Genomic DNA, 26,204 nt, shown 5'->3' on the forward strand with positions numbered 1-26,204 from the left:
AATACCATTCCGATCCCAAAAACCACAACTCAAAATATATTTCTGGGTTTGGATGCCATTCTCTCCAATACAAGTCCTAGCTGGATGGACAGATAGATACATGGATGGTTGGTTGGATGGATGGATGGATGGATGGATGGGTGGATGGATGGATGGATGGATGGATGGATGGATGGATGGATGGATGGATAGATAGATAGATAGATAGATAGATAGATAGATAGATAGATAGATAGATAGATAGATAGATAGATAGATAGATAGATAGACAGACAGACAGACAGACAGACAGACAGACAGACAGACAGACAGACAGACAGACAGACAGACAGACAGACAGACAGACAGACAGACAGACAGACAGACAGACAGACAGACAGACAGACAGACAGATAGACAGACAGACAGACAGACAGACAGACAGACAGACAGACAGACAGACAGACAGACAGACAGACAGACAGACAGACAGACAGACAGACAGACAGACAGACAGACAGACAGACAGACAGACAGACAGACAGACAGACAGACAGACGTGACTGCATAATTTGACACTCAAAGCATTTGAATTAGTAGCATAAAACAAACAAACTTGTGGAAGAAAGTTAAATCCTAAGCGTTTAGATTTCTACTTCATGCTTGCGGACTGTGGCAATAAACAACACCAAACAGCACAAATCCCTGGCCGCCACACAATGCTTTCAAGTGCGTTCGCGGCGCTGATTAGAGCAGATTGCTGTTGGCCCACTTCACAGAGCAGCCCGTGCAGCATGGCTGACAGCAGCACTGCACACATGAACTCCTCGCTTAGCACGGTGCTACGCTAAGCAGCAGTACCCCTGTGGTTTCAGCCTCGGCCAAATACTTTGAAATGTCCTTCAAGGCATGAAAAAAATAACATGCACTACAGTGCTTTTGGCTAAAACATCTTATTTGTACGCTGTAATTACACTTTGAAAAGTAGAAAAGTTTCAACTTTAAAAGACGTCTCACTTTTCATCTCTGCATTGCTGATATTGATTAGGTTCCCGTGAGCCCAGAAAGAAAAGAAAAGGCTGGATGATGTGAAAGAGAACAAAGAGCTCTTTAGCGGCCGCCTTCAACTTTGAATGTTTTCACATGTGATTTTATGTGATTGTGTGATGTGAAGGGAATGCTATAAAAAAAAATCAATAATCTTCACAAGTCTTCATTTCTTCTTTGGAAAAAAACAAAGGCATGATGCTGACTGGAGGCAAATTTACAGATTTTATATAATTGAACATAATTGTCCTTAATCTATTTACATACAATTGTAGTCTACTGCAAGTCTGCTGGTGTTGATTCAACACCGGAAGATGTTAATTTTTACTGTGTAAGTATTTATGTCAGTGGTTCTTAACCTTATTAGAGGTACCGAACCCAACCAGTTCATATGCACATTCACCGAACTCTATATTAGTGAAAAATAAAAATGATTTTTTTTTTACAAATTCAAGACATAAAAAATGCATTTATTAAAAACAGAAAAAAACCTAAATAAAATTTCAAGACATAAGTACACAAAACACAAGTTTTGTTTAATTGTGCACAAAATGAACCAGCCTTTGATGGCCAAGCCGGCGTGTCATAACTAATTGACATGTTGAGTCAGGTGTGCCTTAACCTCCACGGCAGAGGCTCCTCCGAACCCCTGAGACCGAATCACCGAACCCCTAGGATTCGATCAAACCCAGGTTGAGAACCACTGATCGCTGCATACACACTACCTGGTGTTAAAGTAACCTTTACCCAAGTGTTAAATGTTCAACCCTCAATATTGTGTTACAACAACAAAATGTAGTGTTGACTGTTCAGTATAAATGACACGATTGAGTGTTGAGTTGAGTTGATTGAGTGTTGAGTACACTCATATATAGATGGCAGGCTTAACTGGCAGACACATGTATCAAATGTCTGTTCGAGGATCCATGAGCGCCTTCATTTCTTGCGACGTCTGAGAATATTTGGAGTTGGCAGAAGCATTTTGTTGATCTTTTGTAGAGCAACCAGTGAGTCCCTCCTGCGCTTTGGAATAACCAGTTAGTTAAATCTAAAGCTCAGATAACCACAGCAGGGAAGGTAATCGGGCAGCCCTCACCACCTGCTCCCCAGGACATACTGTGTATGTCCAGTCCGTTATTCAACAGGCCAACAACATTTTTGACAATTCTTTCGATGTGCTACACTCACAATTTGAGCTTCTAAACTCAGGAAGGAGATATAGGACTTTTCTCTGCAAATTAAACCGATATAAAAACTCATTCATACTACGGGCTTTCATCGTAATTAACAAACAATTATAGGGAGGCAGACATACAAGCAAGAGGACATAAGGGCATGGGTGTGCATATTCCTGTAATGCATTGTCCAATGTGTGTAGAATATATATCGTCCTGTACTGTATGCATTGTCCAATGGTGTATCGTGTATGTGGTATGTATTGCTCAATGAAGGTAGCAGCACGGAGGGCCTGTCCTCCGAGACAAATTTCCCCTATGGGAGACCAAATAAAAGTCAAATTCAAATTAAATTCAATAAATGAATGTTTATGCCAGCACTATACAGTATGGGGAAAAATAGTCCGTGACATGCCAATACCCATATTTACTGATTGGGGAAGAGAGTGACAATTGGAGGTGAACATTTTTTCGTGAATCTCGTGGTGCCACTGGAATTCTGATGTGAATAAAGTGAGAGTTCTGACTTTAAAGTGAGAATTCCATCCATCCATCCATTTTCCGATTTGCTTTTTCCTCACAAGGGTCGCGGGGGTGCTGGAGTCTATCCCAGCTGTCTTCGGGCAGGAGGCAGGGGACATCCTGAACCGGTTGCCAGTCAATCGCAAGGCACACAGAGATGAACAACCATACGCGCTCACACTCACACCTAGGGACAATTTAGAGCAAGTTTGTCAAACAAATTTTTGTCGCCGGATACATTATAATTACCGTTTCCCTTGAAGGGCCGTGATGACTGAAACTATAAAAGGAAATCAATAACGTTTCATTCAACTATTGTTTAAGTAACTGTAATGAGGGGTTTGGTAACAAGAAAATGCTGACAATATGTGACTGATTTATGACATATGAAAATCGGAAGTTTTGGTACACATTTTAGCAAGTATCATTGAAGTTAGAATCTTTGGTTTGCTTTCGCGGGCCACTTAAAATGATGTGGCGGGCCACATCTGACCCCCAGGCCTTGAGTTTTGACACCTGTGATTTAGAGTGTTCATCGTGCCATGCATGTTTTTGGAAAGTGGGAGGAACCCGGAGTACCCGGAGAAAACCCATGCAGCCACTGGAAGAACATGCACGCTCCACACAGGAAGGCTGGTCAAACCCATGACCTCTGCACTGTGAGGTTGATGCGCTAACCACTGGGCCAGCGAGCCACCCAAAGTGAGAATTATCACAATCAAATCAGAATTCTGAGATAAAAATGAAAATCTTGCCAATCTTGTTTTTTTTTTCATTGGCTCTAATCCTCTTCCGTAGACAAAACACACAAAAAATCCTGACAGAAGTACTTCACATATCTGTTTGAGGGATCCCAGAGGAGATGGGTGAACGTTCCATCAGACTTTGAATGCATCACACCCAATCTCGCGATACGTTCGTGTGGTTACCACGGGAACGCGATTTTGAAAAAGTTGGAGCGGAGGAGCATGCAAAGTGTTCTCTGTTGTGGGATCGGTACCCGCTATCCAGTCTGCATTCCGTATCAAGACTGATGATACGCTCACCATCATTACCAAATGAAGGGAATAATGTAGCGTGGTACCACCGTATTTGGAAATTACGTGCTTTAAATATAAGGTTGGTGTTTTGTCTGAGTTTGTTAGAGCTAACTGGCTAAAGCTAACTGAAAACATCTCCCCCAAACCGGTCTGCTCTTTTCTGAACGTCTCCATACATAGCGGTCGTTGTGCAGCTTGAATTTGCGTTGTTTTTACCCACCGTGTTGTTTGAAATAGCCAATATTTTGTGCAGTCGCGCACGCGAGCCTGCGGGCTCAAAGCATCGACGCGCTAAAATTCAATATTGTTTGTGATAGTGTAACATTAGTAGAAAACAAGGTCGACTGCTGGCCAACCAATGGTCCATTATGCACTGTCGAACTGAATCGTCGTGGTAGGTGTTTGTCATGTGTAGCCTCTTTTCACAGTAGCAAAATATGAAGATTATAATAATAACCATGAACACGATCCATTCATGTTATTATTATTATTGTGCAGGTACCTCACCTGTGGATTCTTGGGCTTCCTTCAAAATGCCGTCAAGTCAGATTCTTCAACCAGTCCTCAAAATGAAGGTCGACGAGCTCTTCCTCACCTGGTTAAGCGATCTCAAAACGCAGGCGGTGCTCAAAGACTACCTCGAGCTCATTAAAAACGGGCATCAAACTGATTTTAGCAATGTGGGCATCAAGGAGAAGTGCACTTTGACCTTCAACCAGAACAACAACGTGGCGTTCCAAAAGACCTTGACAGAGAAGAAGCTAGGCACCTTTAATGTGTGTTTGAGTCCACCTTGTGCCTCTCCCCTGCCCTCAGGATGCAGCGGCAGCACTAGGGTGATGGGACCTCATGGACGGATCTTACAGAGGTCTGTCAGCTCCAAAAAGGTCAGTAAACTATTATGACATAGAATTATCGCATCGCAGACCACCAAACAAAATTGTCATGAAAAGTATATGTACTGAAATATGGATTATCTCATCAGTAAATAATAATAATGATAATGATAACGCGTCAGATTTAAATGGTGCTTTTCTGGATAGCTGGACACAAATGGTATTACTTCAAAGTCTATTTCAATCTGCAGCCTTTTTCTCTCAGAATTTCGCCGTGACAATAAAGCTGGTATTAAAACATGTTTGTACTGTCATAAGAAACTTGGAAAAGTTGTGGAAATTGAAAATGCATTATCCAGGGCATTTAAAATTTTTATGAAACTTAGAAAAATTCGTAAAATATGTGTGGATAATATTTACAGTGTGTAAAACATAAATAGAATGATGTAATTTATGATTTTGATCTTGACTTTTCTGCACAATGTTCTCAAAATTACCCTGTAGTAGAGCTCATCTTTTTTTCTCTTTTCATCTTTTTTTAAAATCCATTTAATACACAGAACCCAGCAAACAGGTACATTGCCATGTCTGCATCTGCTTTCAGAACATGACAGAGCTTCTGCAGTCATACAGGGTGTGTCGGAAATGTTCCAAGACTGGTCTGACAAAATGTATATTCCAAACCCAAACTATGAGTTTTCCCCTTCAGCTTTGGTCAGGCAGTCAACCAGTACGTCTCTCCAAAGAGATCCTGCAACGTTGCTTTGTTCAGTGTGTGAGAAAGAAGCGAGACTTGTAGCAGGACAAATACTGGTTATAGTAATATCTGGATTTTTTCCTGTTTCCTTCACCCAGCAATTCTCAGCCCCTTTCACACAGAGAACATTGACATGGGGAAAAAAAGCTGGGTGTGATTGGCAGTGTTCAAGGCGCTTCTGTAAATCAGGGGCTCTGTGATCTTCCCAGTGTGGCCACAAGAGGAGGCTGAGTGGCATCTGAATGTCCACGCAATATTGCCCCAGAAGAGCCTCCCCACAGTCATAATTATATGCTTTCCAAACGTTTCGGCCTCACCCCTGAATTACTCTGTGGTAGTAATACCGATTTGGCACATTGAATTTTTATTTTGCCTGCTTCAACGTTATATTCTGGAGGCCCGCAACAATTTAGTTTGTCTTTTGCCAAAGTTCGTCCGGCCTTGAAATGTTAGATGAGATGCAACTTTGCACAAGTGCTGGCTAGCGGTGCCGACTGTGCATATGGTACATGTGTTTGTGCAATGACAGTGAGGAAGGAAGACAGCTGGAGAAGGGCTGGGGGGTGCACATGCTCCTCCAGGCTTCACCTTCTGCACGCACAACACCCAAGGACATGTTTTTGAACATAAAAGATCATATTATATAGATAGATAAGTGCATGTTCTATAAGCTGCTGCACATAAATGCTGTACATACCAGATGTGTTCAGAATTTGTGTGGGTTTAATTCTGGATTCAAAGCATTTAGGGCTTGTAACGATTATTTTATGAAACAATTAATATGCCCATTATTTTGTCCAAATAACTGATTCATCTGATCCCAAAGATAACACGTTTTAATTGCCATTGCTTTATTCAAACGCAGGACTTTTTTTTTCCTTCAAATTAACAGTGTAAAAATTGCACCAACATAAATACATTTTGATTCAGTTACTGATTTGGTACTTAACATGTCATAAAATGCTCAATAAAACAGAATCTTTGCTGCAACAATGTGCTTCTTTTAACCTTGGTCGTGTCAGAATTGAAAAGAGTGAAAATTGTGTAAACTGAGGCACGTTTCGTTTTTTATGGCGGTTGACGTCTTTTAATTAATCACAAATTATCAAAGGCGGACGACAAAGTCAGTTTTATTTGACATTGGTGAACTTATTTTGACACCTGTGCAACACTAAAGCTTATTGAAATGTTGTTTGTGCAGTGGTGCACAGTTGACGAAGGATTCCATGATCGCGCCGGAACGGATTAATTCTATTTGTATTGTTCCATATGGGAAAGGTTTTATCTTGACTAGTTGGCTTTGGAATTTTATGAATAAGATCTAAAGCATCAGTTGGACAGTATGTGCACTCGGTGTGAGGTGGCACGTCATGTGGTGGCCACGTTTCACTCAACATTAAAAGAACTGTGTGGCTGTAATGGAGGGTATTGGGAGGGGGGTCATGCTTCTATTTTAAGACAACAAAATGGATTCCTGCGCACTGATGCATTCTTTGGCAGATTAATGGAAAAAAAATTATTTATGCCCCGGTGATGTGGCCCGCAACAGCTGGTGTGACTTTGACACCGGACACGGCAGAGAGTCCCGTGTCGCCGTTAAATACCCAGAATTCCTCTGCTGGGCAGAGACGTGGCAGCACATTCATGCTCTATATCAGGTGCTTGTTGAGGATGTTTTATTGACGTGTGCATGACAGTTGTGGTCACATTATAAAGGCCTTTGCTCATACATGGTCACTGCAGCTAATGTCTTCTATAGTCGCGGGTTATTTCTTCATAATGTGCTTGGCTGGCTCACTGATATTCTCGCTATTTTAAGCAGGGCTCCCTAATCTGTGCCCTGCGAGTGTCTTTATTTAAAGTGGCTTGTAAATGAATGGAGGTTGGTATTTACATGATGTAGATGTAAGGTTTGCGAAGTTGTTCTTGAGTCAAATGAACAAAAATGAGTTCAAATGAAGATGTAACGTACATATCCAGCCAGTTTTGCATACCACTCCTTCAAAGGAAAGGGGAGACCACTGTCATCTATGGAGGCAATGTACAACATATGTAGAAAGTCAGTGACTATCAGACTTATAACGGTGCATTCCAAGCTTTAATTTATAGTCTCAGTTTTTAGGGAACAAACTGACGATACAAATCTACGGAAGGTTCGCTAATTTGCGTGGGAGTCTGAGCAAATTGGCTCCTTCCAAGAGAGACGTTGAGAAAAGTTCCTCTGAGACAAATTCACAGTATTCAGAGACCAGCTGTTAAAAAGCGAAATGATGAGAAGCAAGCGGGTGTTTGGAGCTTCTGGAGTCCCAAGAGCCCCTGGATGCAGAATTCTCCAACGGTTTACAGACATACACTGTACTTCACCCACCCCGTGCTTATGCTCACAAAGGGGAGAACAATTGCAGTTGGCTCAGAAATTACAAGACTCATTTTCAAACAGTTTTTCTTGTTGCTTTTTTGTTTGTTTTTTTGGGGTGGGGACATACAAGTGTCATACTACTTTCGATGGTTCAGAGGGATTGATTTCTGGATCGTTGGTGTCTATGCACCAGAGTGGTTGTTTAGAGCTGGAATAATGAAGAGCGAGATCGTAGGGACCCTGAAGCTATTAAAATGACAGCTACGAATTTTAGAACGTTTTAATGGACCATTTACTGCCATGGTAAAAAGAGCTGTTACTGTGCCTTCCGTTTTGGATGTTCCACTGTCCAGTCATTATAATCTTGACAATGAAAAATTTCCGTAGCTGTTGTCTCGAAGGATTAAGTGTAGCGTAACTTCTCTGTGTGTTGTTTGTGCTGGTGAGCGCAGCTGACATGACGGACCTATGCGAGGCAGCTGATCGGTGCGAGTTGTATTCCCGCCATTGGCCTTCCCTGGAAGCCTCATTCTGACCGTCTGTTGCACCTAATTTTGGCCCAGTGTCTCAGCACTCCACTGTGTACGCTTGCATTGACAGTTTCTTCAGCCTCCTTTTGGTAATGTTGCCTGCAAGTCTGTCCTGCATGTTAAAGGGATAACCAGCAAACACTGTACTCTTACCACCCTCTAATTTAAGACTCTCAGGATTTTTTTACAATGTTATGCAATGAGCACTCTATGACTGAAATTGGGTTTATGTTCAAACTGCATTTCGCTGCACGGTGATGTTCAGCGTGATTCGTGTGTCACATCAACTTTGAAGTACACACATGCACTCCTACTGTACACAGTTATTACGTCGAACATGAAATTTGTCAAATTCTAACTAAGGTAAGAATTTTAGTTTAAATTTGTTTTGTTTTTTCTTAAAAAACTCCTCTTTTAGCAGAGTTTAAATTTGTTAAAAACATTAAAATGTTTTAAACTGTATGTTGAACTCTTGTTGATGGCTCAGACCCACCCGCAACAGATGAAACTCTGTGATTTATAACCATGAAGACCAGAGGTTTCAAACTCATTTTTGTCACGGGCCACTTTTGGAGTTATGTCTTCCCTCCCCTTTAAGACAGTGAATCCGAAATAATGTTTGATCATCACAATGCATTATCACTTGTACATAAAAAAATGATGACCCACTAGTTTTGAAGTAAGTCAAGTATTTGTTTGAATTATTGCTTTAGTGAGTGTAAACAGGGTAAGAATTGTAAACAGAATTATTGCAAAATATCACCATTAGTTATTACGTATGACAATTTGAGTGTTGGAAACAGATTGAAGCAGGGATCATGGAAGTTGACAGATGATTTGCTTTCGCGGTCCACATGAAATGATGTGGAGGGCCGGATCTGGCCCCCGGGCCTTGACTTTGACACCATGATGTAGACCTTTTAAAAAAAATAGTATTAAGCCTCCCACATACTTTAAATTACATTCATACTTATTAAAATACACACAAATTTCTCATAATGATAAATGGATCTGAACACACACAAAAATTGGTAGCATAAAATGTATCAAACTTGTATACAAATTGTGGGATGTGCCGGCGTGGTCTCTTGGGGTGACGTGGATGGTCTACATCTGTGACTTTTTTTTTCCTCTTTACAAACATTCTGGGCAGTTTCTGGATGGCTATGGCTATTCTTCATACTGTACCTGGGTGGCTCCGTCACAACCCATGTCAGGATGCTGAATCAATACACATGGATATCTGTTTATGACGAAGAGGATTTAAAGTTTAAGCAAAGGCACAAAATACAGACTAACGGCGGATAATAATTCGGTGTAACAAAAAAAAAATCTGAAATAACGGGACCACAAACTCAGAACCTTCGTTGGAGGAAGCTTTCATTGTACTTTTTCTCCTGGCCTAGCATTGTGGAATTCCTTTTACATGGGCACCATAAACATGTCTCACCTTCAGTGGTTCTGTAATTACCTGAAAAGACAGAAATTGCCAGGTCACCTTCATATCCCACTTCCTTTTGAAGACTTTTTTTGTTTGTTAGTTTTTTGCATTTTTACAGATGTTAGCTTGTGATTACTTTAATTTGGATTTTTTTTTGGGGGGGGAGGGCTTGAAACGATGTGAGATGTACAGCATTACACTGAAGCCACTAAAGTTACTCAGTGCTTTAATCTGTTCTTGAAACATTGCCTGTACACTTAGAGTTTGAGACGGCAACAATTTCACCCTGGAACAGATTACTTTAATTTCCATTACTTCTTTACGTAAACAGTTGTGAGTAAATCCGTGCAATTCAACATTTAAGGTTCCATTGTACTTTATTGATCCCCAGAGGCTCTACACTCGTGCCTCTCACTGTGGATGTGTGCATGATAAAGTGTGTGTGGTGTGTGAAGTGCTTCATTCATTTTGTCCACTTCATCCCGCAAATAAAGTTAGTTATTCAATCGAGCATCATTACGTCCGCTGGCAAACTGCATGGTGCAGGCTTCACATTTTGTTTTCTTCCAAGCAGACCGAGCAAAACCACACGCGAGATGACAGTTCCGTGTGATCTACTGGTTGTTTTGCGCATTTTTCCACGAATGGCATGAATTTTTTTGCATTAAAAGAAGAAATAATAACAAGGCGCCTGGGAGTAAAAACACCATCATACATACAGCTTATCAAGCTTGTGCAGTGTCCTGCGCGGGGGATAACATGAAGTGCAAAAAAAACTGTGGAAAACGTTGGTCTTTGTCATCCTGTCATCTAAAAATAATGTGTGCGGGTGCAGGCAAGTTCACAACATAACGTTAACAAATATTAGTTTGTTTATGCGGCTGTGGTGAGCATGTTTATATCAAACAGGCTTTTTTTTTGGCCATGTGGAAGGCGACTCCGTTAGATCAGCAACTTTGTGAAGAATTGATGTAATTGCCGTCACTTTTGGGACATTAGCAAGTGGAAGTGGACTGCGGCGCCGTCGCAAACAGTGCTCGGCTGGTGCTTTTAATAGGCGCGGACTACTTCGGACATCATTCTTTGAATTTGACGTATCCTGTCCCTCCTTCCTCCACCGTCGCCCATCAACTATAATAAGATGTGGAATGGCTGGCAGGCCGAGCTCACAGAGGGAAGGCAAAACAAAGAGAAGCATAATGTAGGAAGCAGAGTACTTAGATGTATGCATGATCATGATGTATGTCTTGTGAATGTGTCATACGCTAATTTGGCCGGTTCTCATCGGAAACAAAGTTTTGACACCTTGGCTGTCATAAGGAGTTCATTCTGTGTCTTTTTCTTGCCATTTATACGTACACATAGCTGATCCTGGTTAGAAATTATCTTCCATAAAAATTTAGTCAGCTCCGGTTTCCTCCCACATTCCAAAAATATGCATGACAGGCTGATTGAACACTCTAAATTGTCCCTAGGTGTGAGTGTGAGCGTGGATGGTTGTTCGTCTCTGTGTGCCCTGCGATTGGCTGGCAACCGATTCAGGGTGTCCCCCGCCTACTGCCCGGAGACAGCTGGGATAGGCTCCAGCACCCCCCGCGACCCTAGTGAGGATCAAGCGGTACGGAAGATGGATGGATGGAAAAATTTAGTCACATAAGTGTATTTCCTATTCGCAGAAGATACTTGCAGGAAGTGGTGTCCAGGATACTTGGAATTCTTCAAAATGGATACATGTGTATTTTTATTATGCACAATATTAGGAGAATTGTTTTACTTTAAAGGAGTCGTCCCATAAGAAAACTTTTACTCAACTCTCAACTCAACTGTGTTCATGGAGCACTTTTAAACAGCCATCACTGCACACAAAGTGCTGTACATGGAGCAACTAACATATACAAAAGTAAAGCAACAAATCAGTAACGAAGACGGTAGAAAGCACCGAAAAGTATAACTAATATCATACTTTGGGTCATGCTGAGTCAAATACCAAAGAATACAAGTGAGTTTTGAGGCGGGTTTTAAAGATGGGCAGAGAGGAGGCTTGCCGAATGTTCAGTGGGAGGTCATTCTAGAGAGAGGGACCAGCAACGGAAAAGGCTTGATCCCCTCAGATTCTCCGCTTAGTTCCTGGTACTTCTAATAATGTCGGGTCCGCAGACCTGAGGCGCTGGGCAGGTGTGTTGGGGCGGATGAGCTCACCGAAGTAAGGTGGCGCGAGATCATTACAAAAGTTGTGGTCTCTTAAGAAGTGATAAAAAAAGGTTTCATCTTTGGTTTCATTCAATACAGTATTGTATATGTAATACTGTAATCCCTCGTTTATCTCGGTTAATGAGGACCAAAACCACCTGCGATAAACGAAAATCCGCGAAGTAGCGACCAATTAACATATACAGGTTAAAAAAAATAAATTAAGTCCGCAAACAGTCCATGAGAGGCAGCAAAACAACAGCGAGTCACATAGAGCAACATATACAGTACTGTACTCCATGAATATGATATTTTTTTATGAATATGTTTGAAAAAATCCGTGATGCACCGAATCCGCGATAAACGAACCGCGAAATAGCGAGGGATCACTGCAATTGTAAAAAATAGAGATGACTACTTCACGGATTTCTCACTTATCATGAGTTCTTTTTAGAATGTAACCGCCGTGATAAACAAGGGATTACTTTACATGTTTACCACACGCCAATCAGAGACGTAGTTTTGTTCCACGAGTCGACTACAGTAAAGTAGTGCTCACAAATGTGCACTGGAAGTGCAGGCGACTCGGACATTAGCCGAAAGCTAACGACTTCAGGCTAACGCCGATTGCCGGTAACCTTCATAGATTCATATCAGCGGTGAGGATCAAGGGCAGCAACACAGAGTGAAGCTTCATCGGGTATTATTTCCAAAATGAGCAGACAATAAATGTGTGAGAAAGAAAACTTTATGACCATAGCATAATACCTCATCTTTTCTGTCATAACACTTTTCGGCTTGTTGAACCGCAGATAGTGGTGACTGATATTTTTTTTATCGCTTGTTGTGATCCGTTTGTATGTCGGTACTTCAAAATTGGTCTTCACATTAAAATGGCTAGTAGCATTAAAAGGTTTGTGCACCGCTGCCGTTATTTAAAAAAACACACACACACACACACACATACACACACACTGTGTGCGTGCATGTGTAATTTTTGAATGTCAATGTTTAGTAAATAAACAATGCAAATTTGGTTTCATAAATATTTTAATTTATGAAATATTTAGCAGTAATATTAATTTAATATTATTAATTTAATTTAAAAGTAATATTAATTTGTGAAATTATGTTGCCTTGGTTTTAGTAAGACACAGTTGCAGCCATGAATGCAATTCACTGTAAAAGTTTAGTGCAGCTTTGCAAAAGAGAAAAAAAAAAGAATAATCAGGTTGTCTCAGGTGAGTTTAACCGTGGATACAGTTTTGAAACTGCCTAATTTGGCATTGCTGGAAAAGCATGTAAACTGATGTGCTTGAAATTGACTTTGGAAATGTGTGATGTGCCCTTACTCTTTCTGTGTTTGATGTTGCTGGAGGTTTAAACTAGTGAGCCCTTGCTCTGTATCATCATGTTGCTCTGGTGCATCCCCAAATTTGCCGTTGTGGGTGAGCCGCAACAGGTCTCCTTCTCGTTGCGTAACCTTCTACAAGCGCAGAGGAATGACAACTGGAAAGGGCAGATTCAAGGCGCACACCCCTCCCAACCGCATACTCACAGAGAGTGAGCCCCCCCCTGCCCCCACACAGACGTCCTGTCACTCCTTATCTTCCCGGCAGTATTGAGAAGAGCGCTCCCTTTGCCCCTGTGGACTGTGTTGTGTAGCGGCAGGCAGAGTTGAGATTGTGCGACCCGATCTGGAATGGGAGAGGGAGTCACAGCAGCAGCTGCTGCCTTGCATTAAGCTGCTCTCACTCTGACAGAGGACAAATGCAGTGAGACACACAACTTCTACAAACAACAGTAACGCCTGACTTGTCCAACCCGTGCGGACCCCACTGGATTTGTTTATGTCTTCCCCGTGGTGTGCGTCATGAGGATGAGGGAGCTGTCTCTGCGTCAGGACCCTGACCTGCGGAAGGAGCTAGCCCTGCTGGCGCGAGGCTGTGACTTTGTGCTGCCCTCACGCTTCAAGAAGAGGCTGAAAGCCTTTCAGCAAGGACAGGCCGAGGTTCGTATGGGTGTACTTGATTCATGACAAGGGACTTGAATTTTGTCTTGGTGTTGCCCTGACCTCCCACAAAATAAAGTTCCGATCGTCATATTAATCATTCTTTGTTATCCAATGGAGATAGTCGTTCCTTCCGTCCCGTGACAAGTGTGCGCCACGATTACGGAGTAGCCTTCGTCTTGCGCTGTTTGATGGCAGTTCTGGTCACCGTGGCATCATTTGTTAGCCAATGACACAGGTGTTATTTTGGCCCTGTGTGATCAGCTGATCACATTTATTAGATGGTGTTCAGCTTCCACGGTGTGCCACCCACTACCTGTGCCACCATCCAGAACCAGTTCCTATCACCGTATCATTCTTGGTTAGCATGTAGCATCAATTTTCTTTATTGCCACATTTACTCATGTGAAACTATAACAGCCCTGACTCCCAGCAACGGCTAGTGAGCCACTGGCCCCTGGGAACCCAGAAAAAAATCATTCAGTTCCCAAGTACAACATACTGTTTTTTGTTTTTATTTTATTTTTTTTAATTCGCCAGTGGCACAGGTGTTCCTTGGGCCCTTTAAGATTTGTTGTGCGCCACATTGGCGGTTTCCTTGCACAGTATTGCCCACCCCTCTGTCTCTGCTTAAGGCTACATCACAAGGAATGTGTAAAATGTCATAAGGCTTAGTAAGTCTAGCTTCAGGCGCTCAGCTTGTGGTTAGCACGGGGGGATAGGTGGGGGACAGTGTGTGGCAGGGTGGCAGCAGATGTGGTTGATGTCCTTTTATAGCCATGGCTGACACCGGCACACGGTGGAGCGCTGCACACAGCAGGGGATCATCCAGATCATCATCCACCGTGTCCCCTCAGCAGTTTACAGTTTCGACCATGCTGACATGTTTCTTTAGTTTGCAGGCCAGACATCAACTGAATGGCACTCATAGACATTCAGCCATGCCAATTAGAGACTCACTCAGTCATATCTTAGATACCATAATCATGGTTTGCTGTCATACAATACGGTGCTTATGACTGAATATATCTCCTTGTCTTTTCATTTGCAACCAAGTTTCCTTAGCCTGCCGTTGCTGTATCCACTTGATCTGTCAATTTCATGTTCTAGCAGTTATCATGTACGCCTCACTTACTGTTATGTGTATGCTCAAAAACGGAGCCTGATGAAAAGTCAGCCAAATTGTCCCCGGTTCATGAATAGGGCTGTCACTATTGAATCATTTTCGAATCGATTTTCCTAAACGACTCTCCCATCGAATAATCAAGTAAGTACCCTGTCGTCTATACAAAACAGTGACATGAGTGGGGACATGGCAGAGTATGCTGCCTTTTACTGGCAGACTCGCAGTGTAAACGTGTCTCATGATATTCCAAAGTGTATCAATCAGCATGCCTCTGTTGGAACACGAAAACACGAGGCTGTGGTTCATCTCGTCATTTTATTAGTGGCATCTGTTATTTCCGCTGTGTCTGCAGAATTGCCTCCCTTAAAAAATCCAAAAGCCGATTTATGGATTTAATTATTTCTTTTTTTATCAGGATCCATCCCTATTAGCTTCCACCAAAAAAAAGTGGTCGCTCATCTTCCTGGGGTCCTCAAATTAATACAACAAAGATTAGACTCTACATAAAACACTGTTCGCCATGGTCATTTTTAATGCAAATTAATCACATTATCACAGAGTGACGAGTTGAGGACTAATTGGGCTGCTCTATTCTGTGCAAGTTAGTTTTTTAAAGATCTTTTTTCTTTAAGCGTTTCACCAAATAACATTACTCCAAATGTGACAAAACAAGTGATCGAACAAGATCATGAATCATCAAAGATGGAACAAAAGCAGAACATTTCCTTGAAATTACAATTCCTTGAAACAATATACAGTAATCAATCTGATCACTCCCAGTAATTTAGCCTCAGACACCTGCTCTACTTATACCCCATCAATATACAAATTAAGTGCAGCGGCATCATCAGGAGGATTCCTGCTACCAAATACAACAGATGTAATTTGGGCACTATTGCCAATCGTTTCATTTTCACCCATTTAATAATGTTATTCAACTTGACCTGAAATTTATCTCTCAGTTCAATTGACTAGGGTGATGTCTCAAACAAAGCTTTAGTCATCTGCACACATTATCCAATCTGAATTTTGACAACACAGGGTCAATCATTGATAAGAATTGAAAATAAAATGGTCCTAAAGAACTTCCCTGTGGGACCCCACACGACATATATATTTTCACTAGTTGAAAAACTTCCAATGAAAAATACTCGCTCTGTTCTGCCAGAGATGAGTGAGGAAAAACTAATACTGTACGAAAATTTGAGAATGCTCTGATCATTGACACCAAAAGAAACAGTTAAAATCCGGAAGCACTGCGCCTATAACTTCCTTGGCTTTTAACCATTTATCACCTCTTGGTTAAATGTATTGAATGAAAAAGAATGTATTTTTATTTATTTATTAATCCATCATCAACTTGATCTCAATGCTTCTCGCTGACTTTTGCGATCCTGCTTGTATGCGGCCTTGAAGGGTTCACTCATCAATAGCACTCATTTGTGTGTTTATTTCTATAACTGCAACAGATTCTGCCTGATGTTCAGTTACAACTTTCTCTTAATGTGTCTGTTGCTTGCAATTGTGTCATACTGCACGGCAATTACGCAGAGGGATGCCACCTCATTTGAGTGATTAAACCTGAGATGGTACATGTTGTGAAACATGATGGCAATGCCACAGATGATATCAATTGGCTAATCTTCTCTGTCCTTGGAGACATCAAAATAGAGCACTGTTTATTAACTCTAAATAGAGAGGACAGAGTTTGAGCGGATAAAAGTTACCACAGAGTAGACACGCTAAATCAGCTGATGTTGTTGTCTCATCAGCACTGACTGAATGGTTTTCAGGCACTGCATTGCCTCAAGTAAATAAAAGTAAACACCCCGGCCAAAATAGACCTTCTTAATCCAAATTGTCCGGCAATAAAAATGACAGGTGGTTCCACAAGATGCTAGCAATTATACCCTCATTATGACAAATACCAATGTGTTTAATGATTTGTGTTATTGGGCAATTACAATATTATTTATTCTGTTGTTATTATTCATTTAATATTATTATTGAAATTCTTAAGTACAAATACAGGTTTCTACTAAAGTACCCACTGCAATCTGCATTTGAGTTTTTAATTACTTAATTAAAAGCAACTGTTCTCGGTTCTACTAAGTTTTATGAATGATCTTCAGACCGTTGTTAGCATGTGATAGCATCACTGTGTGTGTGTGTGTGCGTGTGTGTGTGTGTGTGTGCGTGTGCGTCTGTGTGTGTTTTTGCATCAGGCGCAGGTGAGGACAGAGGAGCCCGTCAGCCGTGCGCTGAGCGAAAGCATTCCAAAGTTTTACTTCCCGCGAGGTCGGCCCCAAGCCAACATTAACATCGACAGCCTCATTTCCAAAATTGAGGCGACGTTTTGCCAATTCCCCAATGAAAGGGCCACCATTGAGGACATGGGGCAGGTTGCCAAGGTGAGCGAGTGATTTGCAGCATGCCACCCAGTAAATGATTTACACGTTTGCTGCTTTCACGCCAAAAATACGAGCCCAGCGTCTCTGTGGTTTGAGGGAAACCCAAAAGTGTTTCCTCGGGGAAATTGTCAAATGATGCAACTTTTCACCAGAACCTTTACGCTGCAGTGCTTCAACAATTTTAAATGTCCTCAATAATAACAAGGTGTGTCTGCTCAGGCCTGCGAGTGTCCCCTCTACTGGAAGGTTCCATTGTTCTGCTCGGCTGGGGGCGACAGGACGGGCTTCGTGTCTGTGCACAAGTTCGTGGCCATGTGGCGCAAGTAAGACAATGGCCTCTTTTGTTGATTTCAGCCGGGCCACTCGTGCACACGCTCGTACAACGTTGCCTGTTTGAACTGTTATTTCCTTGGCGTCAGTAAACAGAAATGATCGGTGGGAAAGGCCTTATAAACATTTGCACGGCGGACAAAAACAGGACAAGAAAAACATGACTTTTATAAATATGCGTATGCCCAGTTGCCTGTAAAAGTCTCGGGCACTGTTAGGTTAGCCTTATTTTGTTTGCAATTCTGAAATGACTGTATAACTAAGAGTTCACAGCACAGACCTACTGGAACTGCTGAAGTATAACTACAACGTAATAAAACCTGTTTTGTTTGTAGTTCACATGTGGAGTATTGAGTATGTGAAAGGGAATTCACAAATGAGCATTCGCCGAATCACAGTATCGCTTGTACTAAATTTGTCTGTGGCCCCCATTGCTTTTGTTGTTGTTGTTTTTTTTTTGGGGGGGGGGGTTGCAATTCTGAACTATTTGGAGGGGGATAAAAAGACTACATCCGCGAAGTGAAGTATTTTTGTGTACCATATTTTCCGCACTGAAAGGCGCACCTAAAAGCCTTCCATTTTCCTAAAAGCTCACAGCACGCCTTAATATCCGATGCGCCTTGTGTATATGGTCATTACGGTAATATGTCAACCCCAAAATGGCTCCTTGATGTAGACATGCTTACAATGCAGAGTTCAAACTTAAGGCGATCGGTTTTGCAGTTGAACACGGAAATAGAGTAGCGGTAAGAGAGTTCAACATTAACGAGTCAATGTTATAACTTGCTGTTGGTTAAGTAAACTGTGTCGCTGCTTTATTAAATAAGTTTTACTGACGTCTGATCATTGCGATATAAATCAGGGTGTAGTGTTCTGTTGGCAAGATTGCGTCTTATAATGCGGTGTGTCCAATATATGAACAAAATTACAAAATAGGCCATGCATTGACGGTGCGCCTCATAATCCAGTGTGCCTTTTAGTGTGGAAAATACGGTATCTCTTGGTTATTTCACCAGAGCTGCGGCAATGGCAGGATAGCTCAAAAGTGATTTTGCATCCATTTATGCTGAAGCCACACAAGCATACCAACAGTGAACATACCATACTGTTAATGTGTAGATCTTTATCCACATCCTCAGCAAAATGCACCCCTGTACAAAATGCCAATATGCAGTCTCAGTTCGAATATGAACGGTGTCATCATTAAAACAAGAAAGCTCAAAGCATAGAAGACTTTTGCACATTACTGTACGAGGACGTGATAGTCTTGTGCAGTCTGGGCCTGCCCTTGTATTAAGCATTCAGAAAGCTGGACAGGCCGACCTTTGACTTGAGCTCATAATCGAGCTGTTCTTAGATGAGAAGCCACAACAGATGCTCACCTTCCCCCAACCCGCTCCTCTTTTTTTTTTTTTTAACTACCGCCGCTCTCAATGCTGATAATTACCCAGAAGCCATCCAGAATCCTAATTTCCGAATGTATTAGAGCTGTTTTCCTCTCATAATAGGACACAACAAAAGAAGCCAAGAGCGGGAGTAACCTTGCCACCATCTGTTTTCTCTTTCTTATTTCCACCCCCGTGTAGAACGCTGCAGACCTGTCACGACGAGGCCGCCAAATTCGTGCACCTCTTGGCCAAGCCTGGCTGTAATTACCTGGAACAAGATGACTTTATTCCCTTCTTGCAGGTACTGGCAAGGCCGCACGCGCACTCGCTACTTTGGCTCGCCTCGTTGCTCACACAGGACCGATTCATCTGCACTTGCCGGCCACTTAATTAGGAACACCGTCCGGCTTGGTCTTAACTTTTGATTGACGGTGTCAGCAATGTCTTACTTAAACCAGAGTTGGAAAGAGCACTTGGATTTTTCTACACAAGTCAATTCAGTGTACTCAAAGTCTGAGCATAATTTATCACCATATCATCCACTTTTTTTTTCAGTTCACAAAAGTAACAAATGCCCAATATAAAATATGAACTCATGCTAAAGGAGACTAAAATATGGCTTTAACCGCTATTATTTACTTGGATGTTGTCTGCAAGAGGAGGCTTCTCCCTGTAAAATATTTATTTATTTTTTACTACATTTTTCAGTCATATTTTTCTTTCCTGGAACGTCGTTGCTATAAATTATGACGTATGCTACCATCCACACAGTATGTTGCGCAAGCTTTCACAAGTCAAACTTCAAAAATTAGAATATCTCTCAAACCAAATATTGCCTGGAAACAGTGAATATATTTTTAAAATCATCGTCAAACCTACATTTCAGGACACAAGGCCATTTCTGGTTAAGTGTTGTTATTTTCAATCTTTTTCAGGGACACTCATTTTTAAATAATTCTGTTAAATCACAATTCAAAAGCAATGTCTGATTTCCATTTGTTCATTTTCTTCTTTTTTTTTGGAAATAGTTACTTTTATTAGATTACCACCACTTTGGCTTGTATTTCATGACAAAGGGGTACCAACAATTTTGTCTGTGTGTGCATATGTTTCGTTACATCAATTTCTCTCTGACTGCGTCAGCCTTTGTGGAGCTGGACAGGTGTACCTAATGTAGTGGCCTTGGTAATACCTGAGCATGTGAACCGATACCACAGAATGTTCTTTTGGAGAATATTCCTTCGCGGTGTGGAGGCTCTCTTAGACTTGGAATTGATTCCGGTGCCCTGCTCACCTTAATTTGTGTACTTGGGCTAGGGGAGAATGTCTTTTGACTCTTGTGATGAATGAGAGGGCGATTGCAGCGGAGTAGATGCGACTGTCCCCGCCTGTTCTTCCCCCCCAGCTTGTGATTTATGTGTTTCGCTATGATTTAATTTCTCACTGTGGGAGTCAAAGAGGCACCAAAATAAGGATTTTTAATTCCTCCGCAGCCTGAGCATTTATGTCAACACATGGGAATGAGGGTATTAAAAAAAAGCACAATGAGTAAGGTTAATTGGAGCGTCATTTTTTCTTTTCCTTGTCACTGTCCAATCATAAGGTTCAGTGCAGTTCACGTTCATTTATATCTCTGCAAAATCATATTTTAGGGAGTTTCAGGTTTGGGGCCACACTGCTTTTACATGAAAGTGTATATTTGCATGACAAACAAAAAAATGCAATTGCTGTTATGGGCAGCTCAGGCAGCACTAGCACTGCTTTGTACAGAAACCTTAACACAAAAAAGAATGTCAGAAAAAGATGCAAGGAAAGGTCTTGAATGAATGAAAATGACCCCATTTAAGTAGATGCATCAACTCTTTCATTTGGATTCATTGTTTATGTTCTTTATTTTCGCTTCAGCCTAACCTATAAACCAAAATATGTATATGTAATAAATCTGATATTGTTTATAGTATAGTACAGATTAATTATTACACTTAGTTCTTTCTCATAATATTTTGGCATATCCAAATAAAAATCTTCTAATATTACAATTTTATTTATGTAAAATAAGACAAAGTCAGTTTGGGGCACCTTGGCCTCAAACCATCCATCATTATGAAGTGCTGCAAAACCTTCTTCTGAGCCTCTGTAATTCAAGTAAACTTCATTAGCGACTGCGTGGCTTTGATGTTGCCGCAATGGGAATGCGACCAAAGAGTGAGCCGACCGACTGTTGTCGTCTTTCAGGATGTGGTCAATTCTCACGCGGGTCTGGCTTTCCTGAAGGAAGCGGCGGACTTTCACTCCCGATACATCACCACGGTGCAGTGCCATAAAACATCGCATGTGCATCGCCTTGCCTTGATGTTGACGTTGAGAGTTTCCTTGTTTACAGGTGATCCAAAGGATATTTTACACCGTCAACCGCTCGTGGAATGGAAAAATCAGTTGTTGCGAACTCCGGAAAAGTACCTTCCTTCAGGTAGGTCAACACATGAGGCTTTCTGAATGCTCTGATGGAATACTAATTCTGTGTGTGCTTGTATTTCTTTTTGGGGGTCAGAATGTGGCGCTGCTCGAGCAAGAAGACGATGTGAACCAGTTGACAGAGTTCTTTTCCTATGAGCACTTTTACGTCATCTACTGCAAGTTCTGGGAGTTGGACACCGATCACGACCTGTACATCGACCCCAAGGACTTGGCACAGCACAATGACCAAGGTGCTCAAGCCACACACAAAATGGCTGATCGGCAGTCACGTAGCAAGACTGGCGTCTGCTCATTGTTTGTTTGTTCTCCCTCCCCCAGCCATTTCCCAAAAGATGATTGAGAGAATATTCTCAGGAACAGTCACAAGGTAAACACTTAGATGAAAAATACCCTTTGTTTTAAAACTATATTTAAAAATGTTTTTTATTTTTTTAATTCTCAGACGAAAAATGTCCCGTCATATTTTTTTAATGGAATAAAACAACGTCATTCTTACATGACATTGTTATCTTAAAAAAAAAAAATTACCACATTTTGTTTGTAAAAAATTCTCATAAGAGTGACTATTTCTTTTAAGAAAGAAAAAAATCTGACTTGATTTCTCCCGGTATTGTGGCATTGAGGGACCGGCGTGTGTTCAAGGAAGGCCGCTTGAGCTACGCGGACTTCGTCTGGTTCCTCATCTCAGAGGAGGACAAGAAGACGGACACCAGGTATTTGTACGCCTCCATTGTCGGATTTCAAAACGAGAGCCACCACCTTGACCATCATTTTGCGCTCACAGTATAGAGTACTGGTTCCGTTGCATGGACCTGGATGGCGACGGCGTGCTGAGCATGTACGAGATGGAGTACTTCTATGAGGAGCAGTGTCAGAAGCTGGAGAGCATGGCCATCGAACCGCTGCCCTTTGAGGACTGCCTCTGCCAGATGCTCGACCTCGTCAAGCCTAGGGTCGAAGGTGGGTTCTCAGGACCTCTAATAGTGTTCGTTCCGCAGACCTGATGAACCGGGCAGATGCCTCGAGGCAGAGGAGCTCAGAGAGGTGCGGTAGGGACGGACGGTGAAAGCAAATAATAGGAATTTTAAAAAGAACTCTAAAATGTACGGGCAGCCCGTGGCGAGATGCCAGAGTAGGAGTTATGTACTCCCTCCTATGAGAACCAGTCAAGAGGCAAGCTGGGTAATTCTGGACTGGAATATGATAAGTTGATTTTTATGATTGTAAATAGCCTCAAATCTTCGTAAATTAACATTGTAAAACTATCCATCCATCCATCCATCTTCTACCGCTTATCGTGGGGGCAGCAGCTTTAGCAGGGAAGCCCAGATGTCTCTCTCCCCAGCCACTTGTTCCAGCTCTTCCTGGGGATCCCAAGGCATTCCCAAGCCAGCTGGGAGACATAGTCTCTCCAGCGTGTCCTGGGTCATGCCCTGGGCTTCCTGCCGGTGGGACATGCCCGGAACACCTCACCAGGGACACGTCCAGGAGGCATCCTAATCAGATGCCCGAGCCACCTCATCTGGCTCCTCTCGATGTGAAGGAGAAGCGGCTCGACTAGATCGACCGGTAAATTGAGAGCTTCACCTTTTGGCTCAGATCCTTCACCATGGCAGACCGATACAAAGTCCGCGTCACAGCAGACGCTGCACCGATCCGCCTGTCGATGTCCCGCTCCTTTCTGCCCTCGCTCGTGAACAAGACCCAACAATACAGTACTTAAACTCCTCCACTTGGAGCAAGATCTCCTCCCCGACCCAGAGAGGGCACTCCACCCCATTTCATTTACCAAATAAATCTTGTGGTAACATCATCATGCAATCACAATAGCAAAACCAACAGAAGAGTGATGCATGTCGTAAATGAACTGTAGCGGTTTTGGACAACAAGGAACATTGGGAAGTTGGACTTGAATCGAACTTGCCTTTTTTAGCCTGAGGGTGACTTTACTCCAATTAGCCTCTGAATTTGACACTGATGTGAATGATGACGACAGGTAAAATCACGCTGCGGGACCTGAAGAGGTGCAAGCTGTCGCACATCTTCTTTGACACCTTCTTCAACATTGAGAAGTACCTGGACCACGAGCAGCGGGACCCCTTCTCCGTCATCAGGGTGAGCGTGCGGCACACGCGTCACATGCCGCGCTCAGGCCCCTGTTCACCGTCCGTGTCTGACAGGAAGTAGAGACGGATGGACAGGAAGTAACCGACTGGGAGCGATACGCTGCAGAGGAATACGACATCCTGGTGGCGGAAGAGGCTGCTGGGAATCACTGCGACGATGACGTGTAAGATTATGCCTATGCTCGCAACGCACCGTGAGCTACACTTGCACAAGCACCTGAGCCGGATCCAAAATTTGCTACACAAGCAGGAGTAGAATAGAAAAGACTGTTATTACCGCATGTTTGTGGGGAAAAATTTTGAATCCTATACATACAGTATACAGTATGTTTAAGATGAAAACAATTGAGTGGTTCTCAGTCGGAGTCAGCTGATAGCTGATGAGTTTGTGTGGAACTTTAGGACCACCACTAAGCTCTGAAGGCGGACCACCTCCCGGCAGGTAAGACCGTCACAGTACCAGAAAGAACCGAACGTTCTCTCCTCTTTCTTTCTCTCTGAACCGGTCTTTTTCGAAAACCACCCAGACAACATGGATTTTGTTTTCAGATATTCTCCTGCACTTCCCCACATTTGTGTTCTTCTCCTTTGTCTTCTCCACTTACACACTCATCTTTTTTGGGAGGGTGGGCGGTAGGCAACATTCTGTGTGACACAAATGTGCATCCCAACTTCCAAAATTGGAATTTTACAAGATAAAGGTAAAACTTTGACAATCATTAAAAAATAAAATTCAAAAATGTTGGGAATAAAGTTTGACTAATTATACTAGCAGTGGTAATACGAGAATATAAACACTATATACAAATAATGCAAGAATACAGTAATTTTGTAAGAGTAAAACATTTTGTTGAAGATGAATTTGTAATTTTACAATTTTGTAATTTAAAAAAAATCTGGACTCAATCTAAATATTTATGTATTAATAATTAATTAATAAGGTAAAACTATAATGTGTGATTTTACAAGTATAAAGTCAAAATAACATCACCATTCCCCCCCCAAAAAAGCTAACATAATAAAAAGTTAAACTATCAGAAAAAGCCAGTTTTATGCTGACCGAAGTAAAAAGAAAATTTTGCATGTTCTCCCCGGTCCTGCGTGGGTTTTCTCCGGGTGCTCCGGTTTCCTCCCACATTCCAAAAACATGCGTGGCAGGCTAATTGAACACTCTAAATTGTCCCTAGGTGTGAGTGTGAGCGTGGATGGTTGTTCGTCTCTGTGTGCCCTGTGACTGGCTGGCAACCGATTCAGGGTGTCCCCCGCCTACTGCCCGAAGACAGCTGGGATAGGCTCCAGCACCCCCCGCGACCCTAGTGAGGATCAAGCGGTACGGAAGATGAATGAATGGATGAATGAATGAATTGCATTTTATTATGGCTAAAAAAGAACGATCATGACAAAACTGTAAATTATGGAAATAGTCTTTACAATGCAACAAAAAAATGAAATGCTAGTTGTATAAAGTTGTTGGTTATATAAAGAGAATAAATTTGTAGTTTAACACGACAATAAAATAGAAATATAGAAATAGTCCTGATTATGAGGAAGAAATGTTGTGTTCAACTTTGTTGAGATTGTGAATGGTGAGGCTAATTTCATGAGGATTTGCTTGACCAACCTTTATTCAAATGTAACACAGAGATGGGAGTCTGCATCACTCAGTCCACGCACGTTTTTGTCCTTCGCTCGGCTCGCCTTTGTTATTTTGTCTTAATTACTTTGGCGAAGCTTGTGATGTTAACTGTTCCACGTAGGCAGAATAGCTCCACCTATTGCTTTGGCATGCACATGACAGCCTGTTAATTTGAACCAAGATCGGGTTAGAAAAATACATATGGACAAAGACTCCCCTCTTGTGGCAGCATAGGCACATTACATGAATATTTTTCCCTAAGGACGTTTATGTGTTCAGGTACGAAACCCCGCTGAGTCCTTTGCAAGCACACATCTCGCCCGATCTGAACCTGACGAAAAGACACTTCTTCCAGATACCCTCGCCGCATTGCAACCTAGACCTGGAAGGCTACGAGTACGAGGACGACTTTGAATGAGCAAGCGCTGCGCCGCGCCCTCAATGAACGAGTCTCGATGTGCTCACAAGCAACTAACAGACCGCCAACTGTGGCTTCTTCTTGCCACTTTTGACTTTTTACACTTACGACCCGGTTGTTGCCCATCCATTGGTTCACCTTACATTCCAGTGATCAAACCGGAAGACAAATTATCACATTGGACACTGTGTGTGTGTGTGTGTGTGTGTGTGTGTGTGTGTGTGTGTGTGTGTGTGTGTGTGTGTGCGCGCGTGAGATGGGTCTTTTAATTTATTAGATGAATTTATAAGCAAATATATTAATGTGTAAATAATGTTTGCTGTGATGTAAATGATTTGGCCAAGTTTGAAGGACAGCGTTTTCTATGTGATAAAGTTAATAAAGTCTCAGTCATTGACTACAAG

General features: G+C 42.1%; 1 protein-coding gene across 4 annotated transcripts; it reads left to right on the plus strand.

The window, feature by feature from the left end:
- Positions 1–3,648: 3,648 nt before the first annotated feature.
- ppp2r3b (protein phosphatase 2, regulatory subunit B'', beta) lies at positions 3,649–26,203 on the plus strand. Of its 4 annotated transcripts, XM_052082488.1 has the most exons (15): positions 3,649–3,842; positions 4,262–4,650; positions 17,239–17,424; positions 17,644–17,747; positions 19,341–19,443; positions 21,378–21,452; positions 21,526–21,612; positions 21,694–21,850; positions 21,939–21,987; positions 22,244–22,333; positions 22,405–22,580; positions 23,617–23,735; positions 23,801–23,910; positions 24,149–24,188; positions 25,662–25,712. In XM_052082488.1, exons 2-14 carry the CDS (start codon positions 4,297–4,299, stop codon positions 24,165–24,167), a joined length of 1,629 nt encoding a protein of 542 aa, XP_051938448.1. In that variant the 5' UTR covers positions 3,649–3,842; positions 4,262–4,296; the 3' UTR covers positions 24,168–24,188; positions 25,662–25,712. The 4 variants fall into 4 exon arrangements, with proteins under 4 accessions (XP_051938448.1, XP_051938446.1, XP_051938447.1 ...); XM_052082486.1 differs by lacking the exon at positions 24,149–24,188 and having other exon boundaries at positions 25,662–26,203; XM_052082487.1 differs by having other exon boundaries at positions 24,149–25,712.
- The last annotated feature ends 1 nt before the right edge of the window (position 26,204 follows it).

The sequence above is a fragment of the Hippocampus zosterae genome, chromosome 12 (genome assembly GCF_025434085.1).
Source record: "Hippocampus zosterae strain Florida chromosome 12, ASM2543408v3, whole genome shotgun sequence".
NCBI classification, from domain to species: Eukaryota; Metazoa; Chordata; class Actinopteri; order Syngnathiformes; family Syngnathidae; genus Hippocampus; species Hippocampus zosterae.

Excerpts from the sequence above, each read along its gene's own strand:
- ppp2r3b (XM_052082486.1), top strand. The coding sequence starts at position 4,297 with ATGCCGTCAAGTCAGATTCTTCAACCAGTCCTCAAAATGAAGGTCGAC. Across the intron at positions 17,748-19,340 it reads TTCGTGGCCATGTGGCGCAA|AACGCTGCAGACCTGTCACG; the intron begins GTAAGACAATGG and ends ACCCCCGTGTAG. Across the intron at positions 23,911-25,661 it reads AATCACTGCGACGATGACGT|GTACGAAACCCCGCTGAGTC; the intron begins GTAAGATTATGC and ends TTATGTGTTCAG.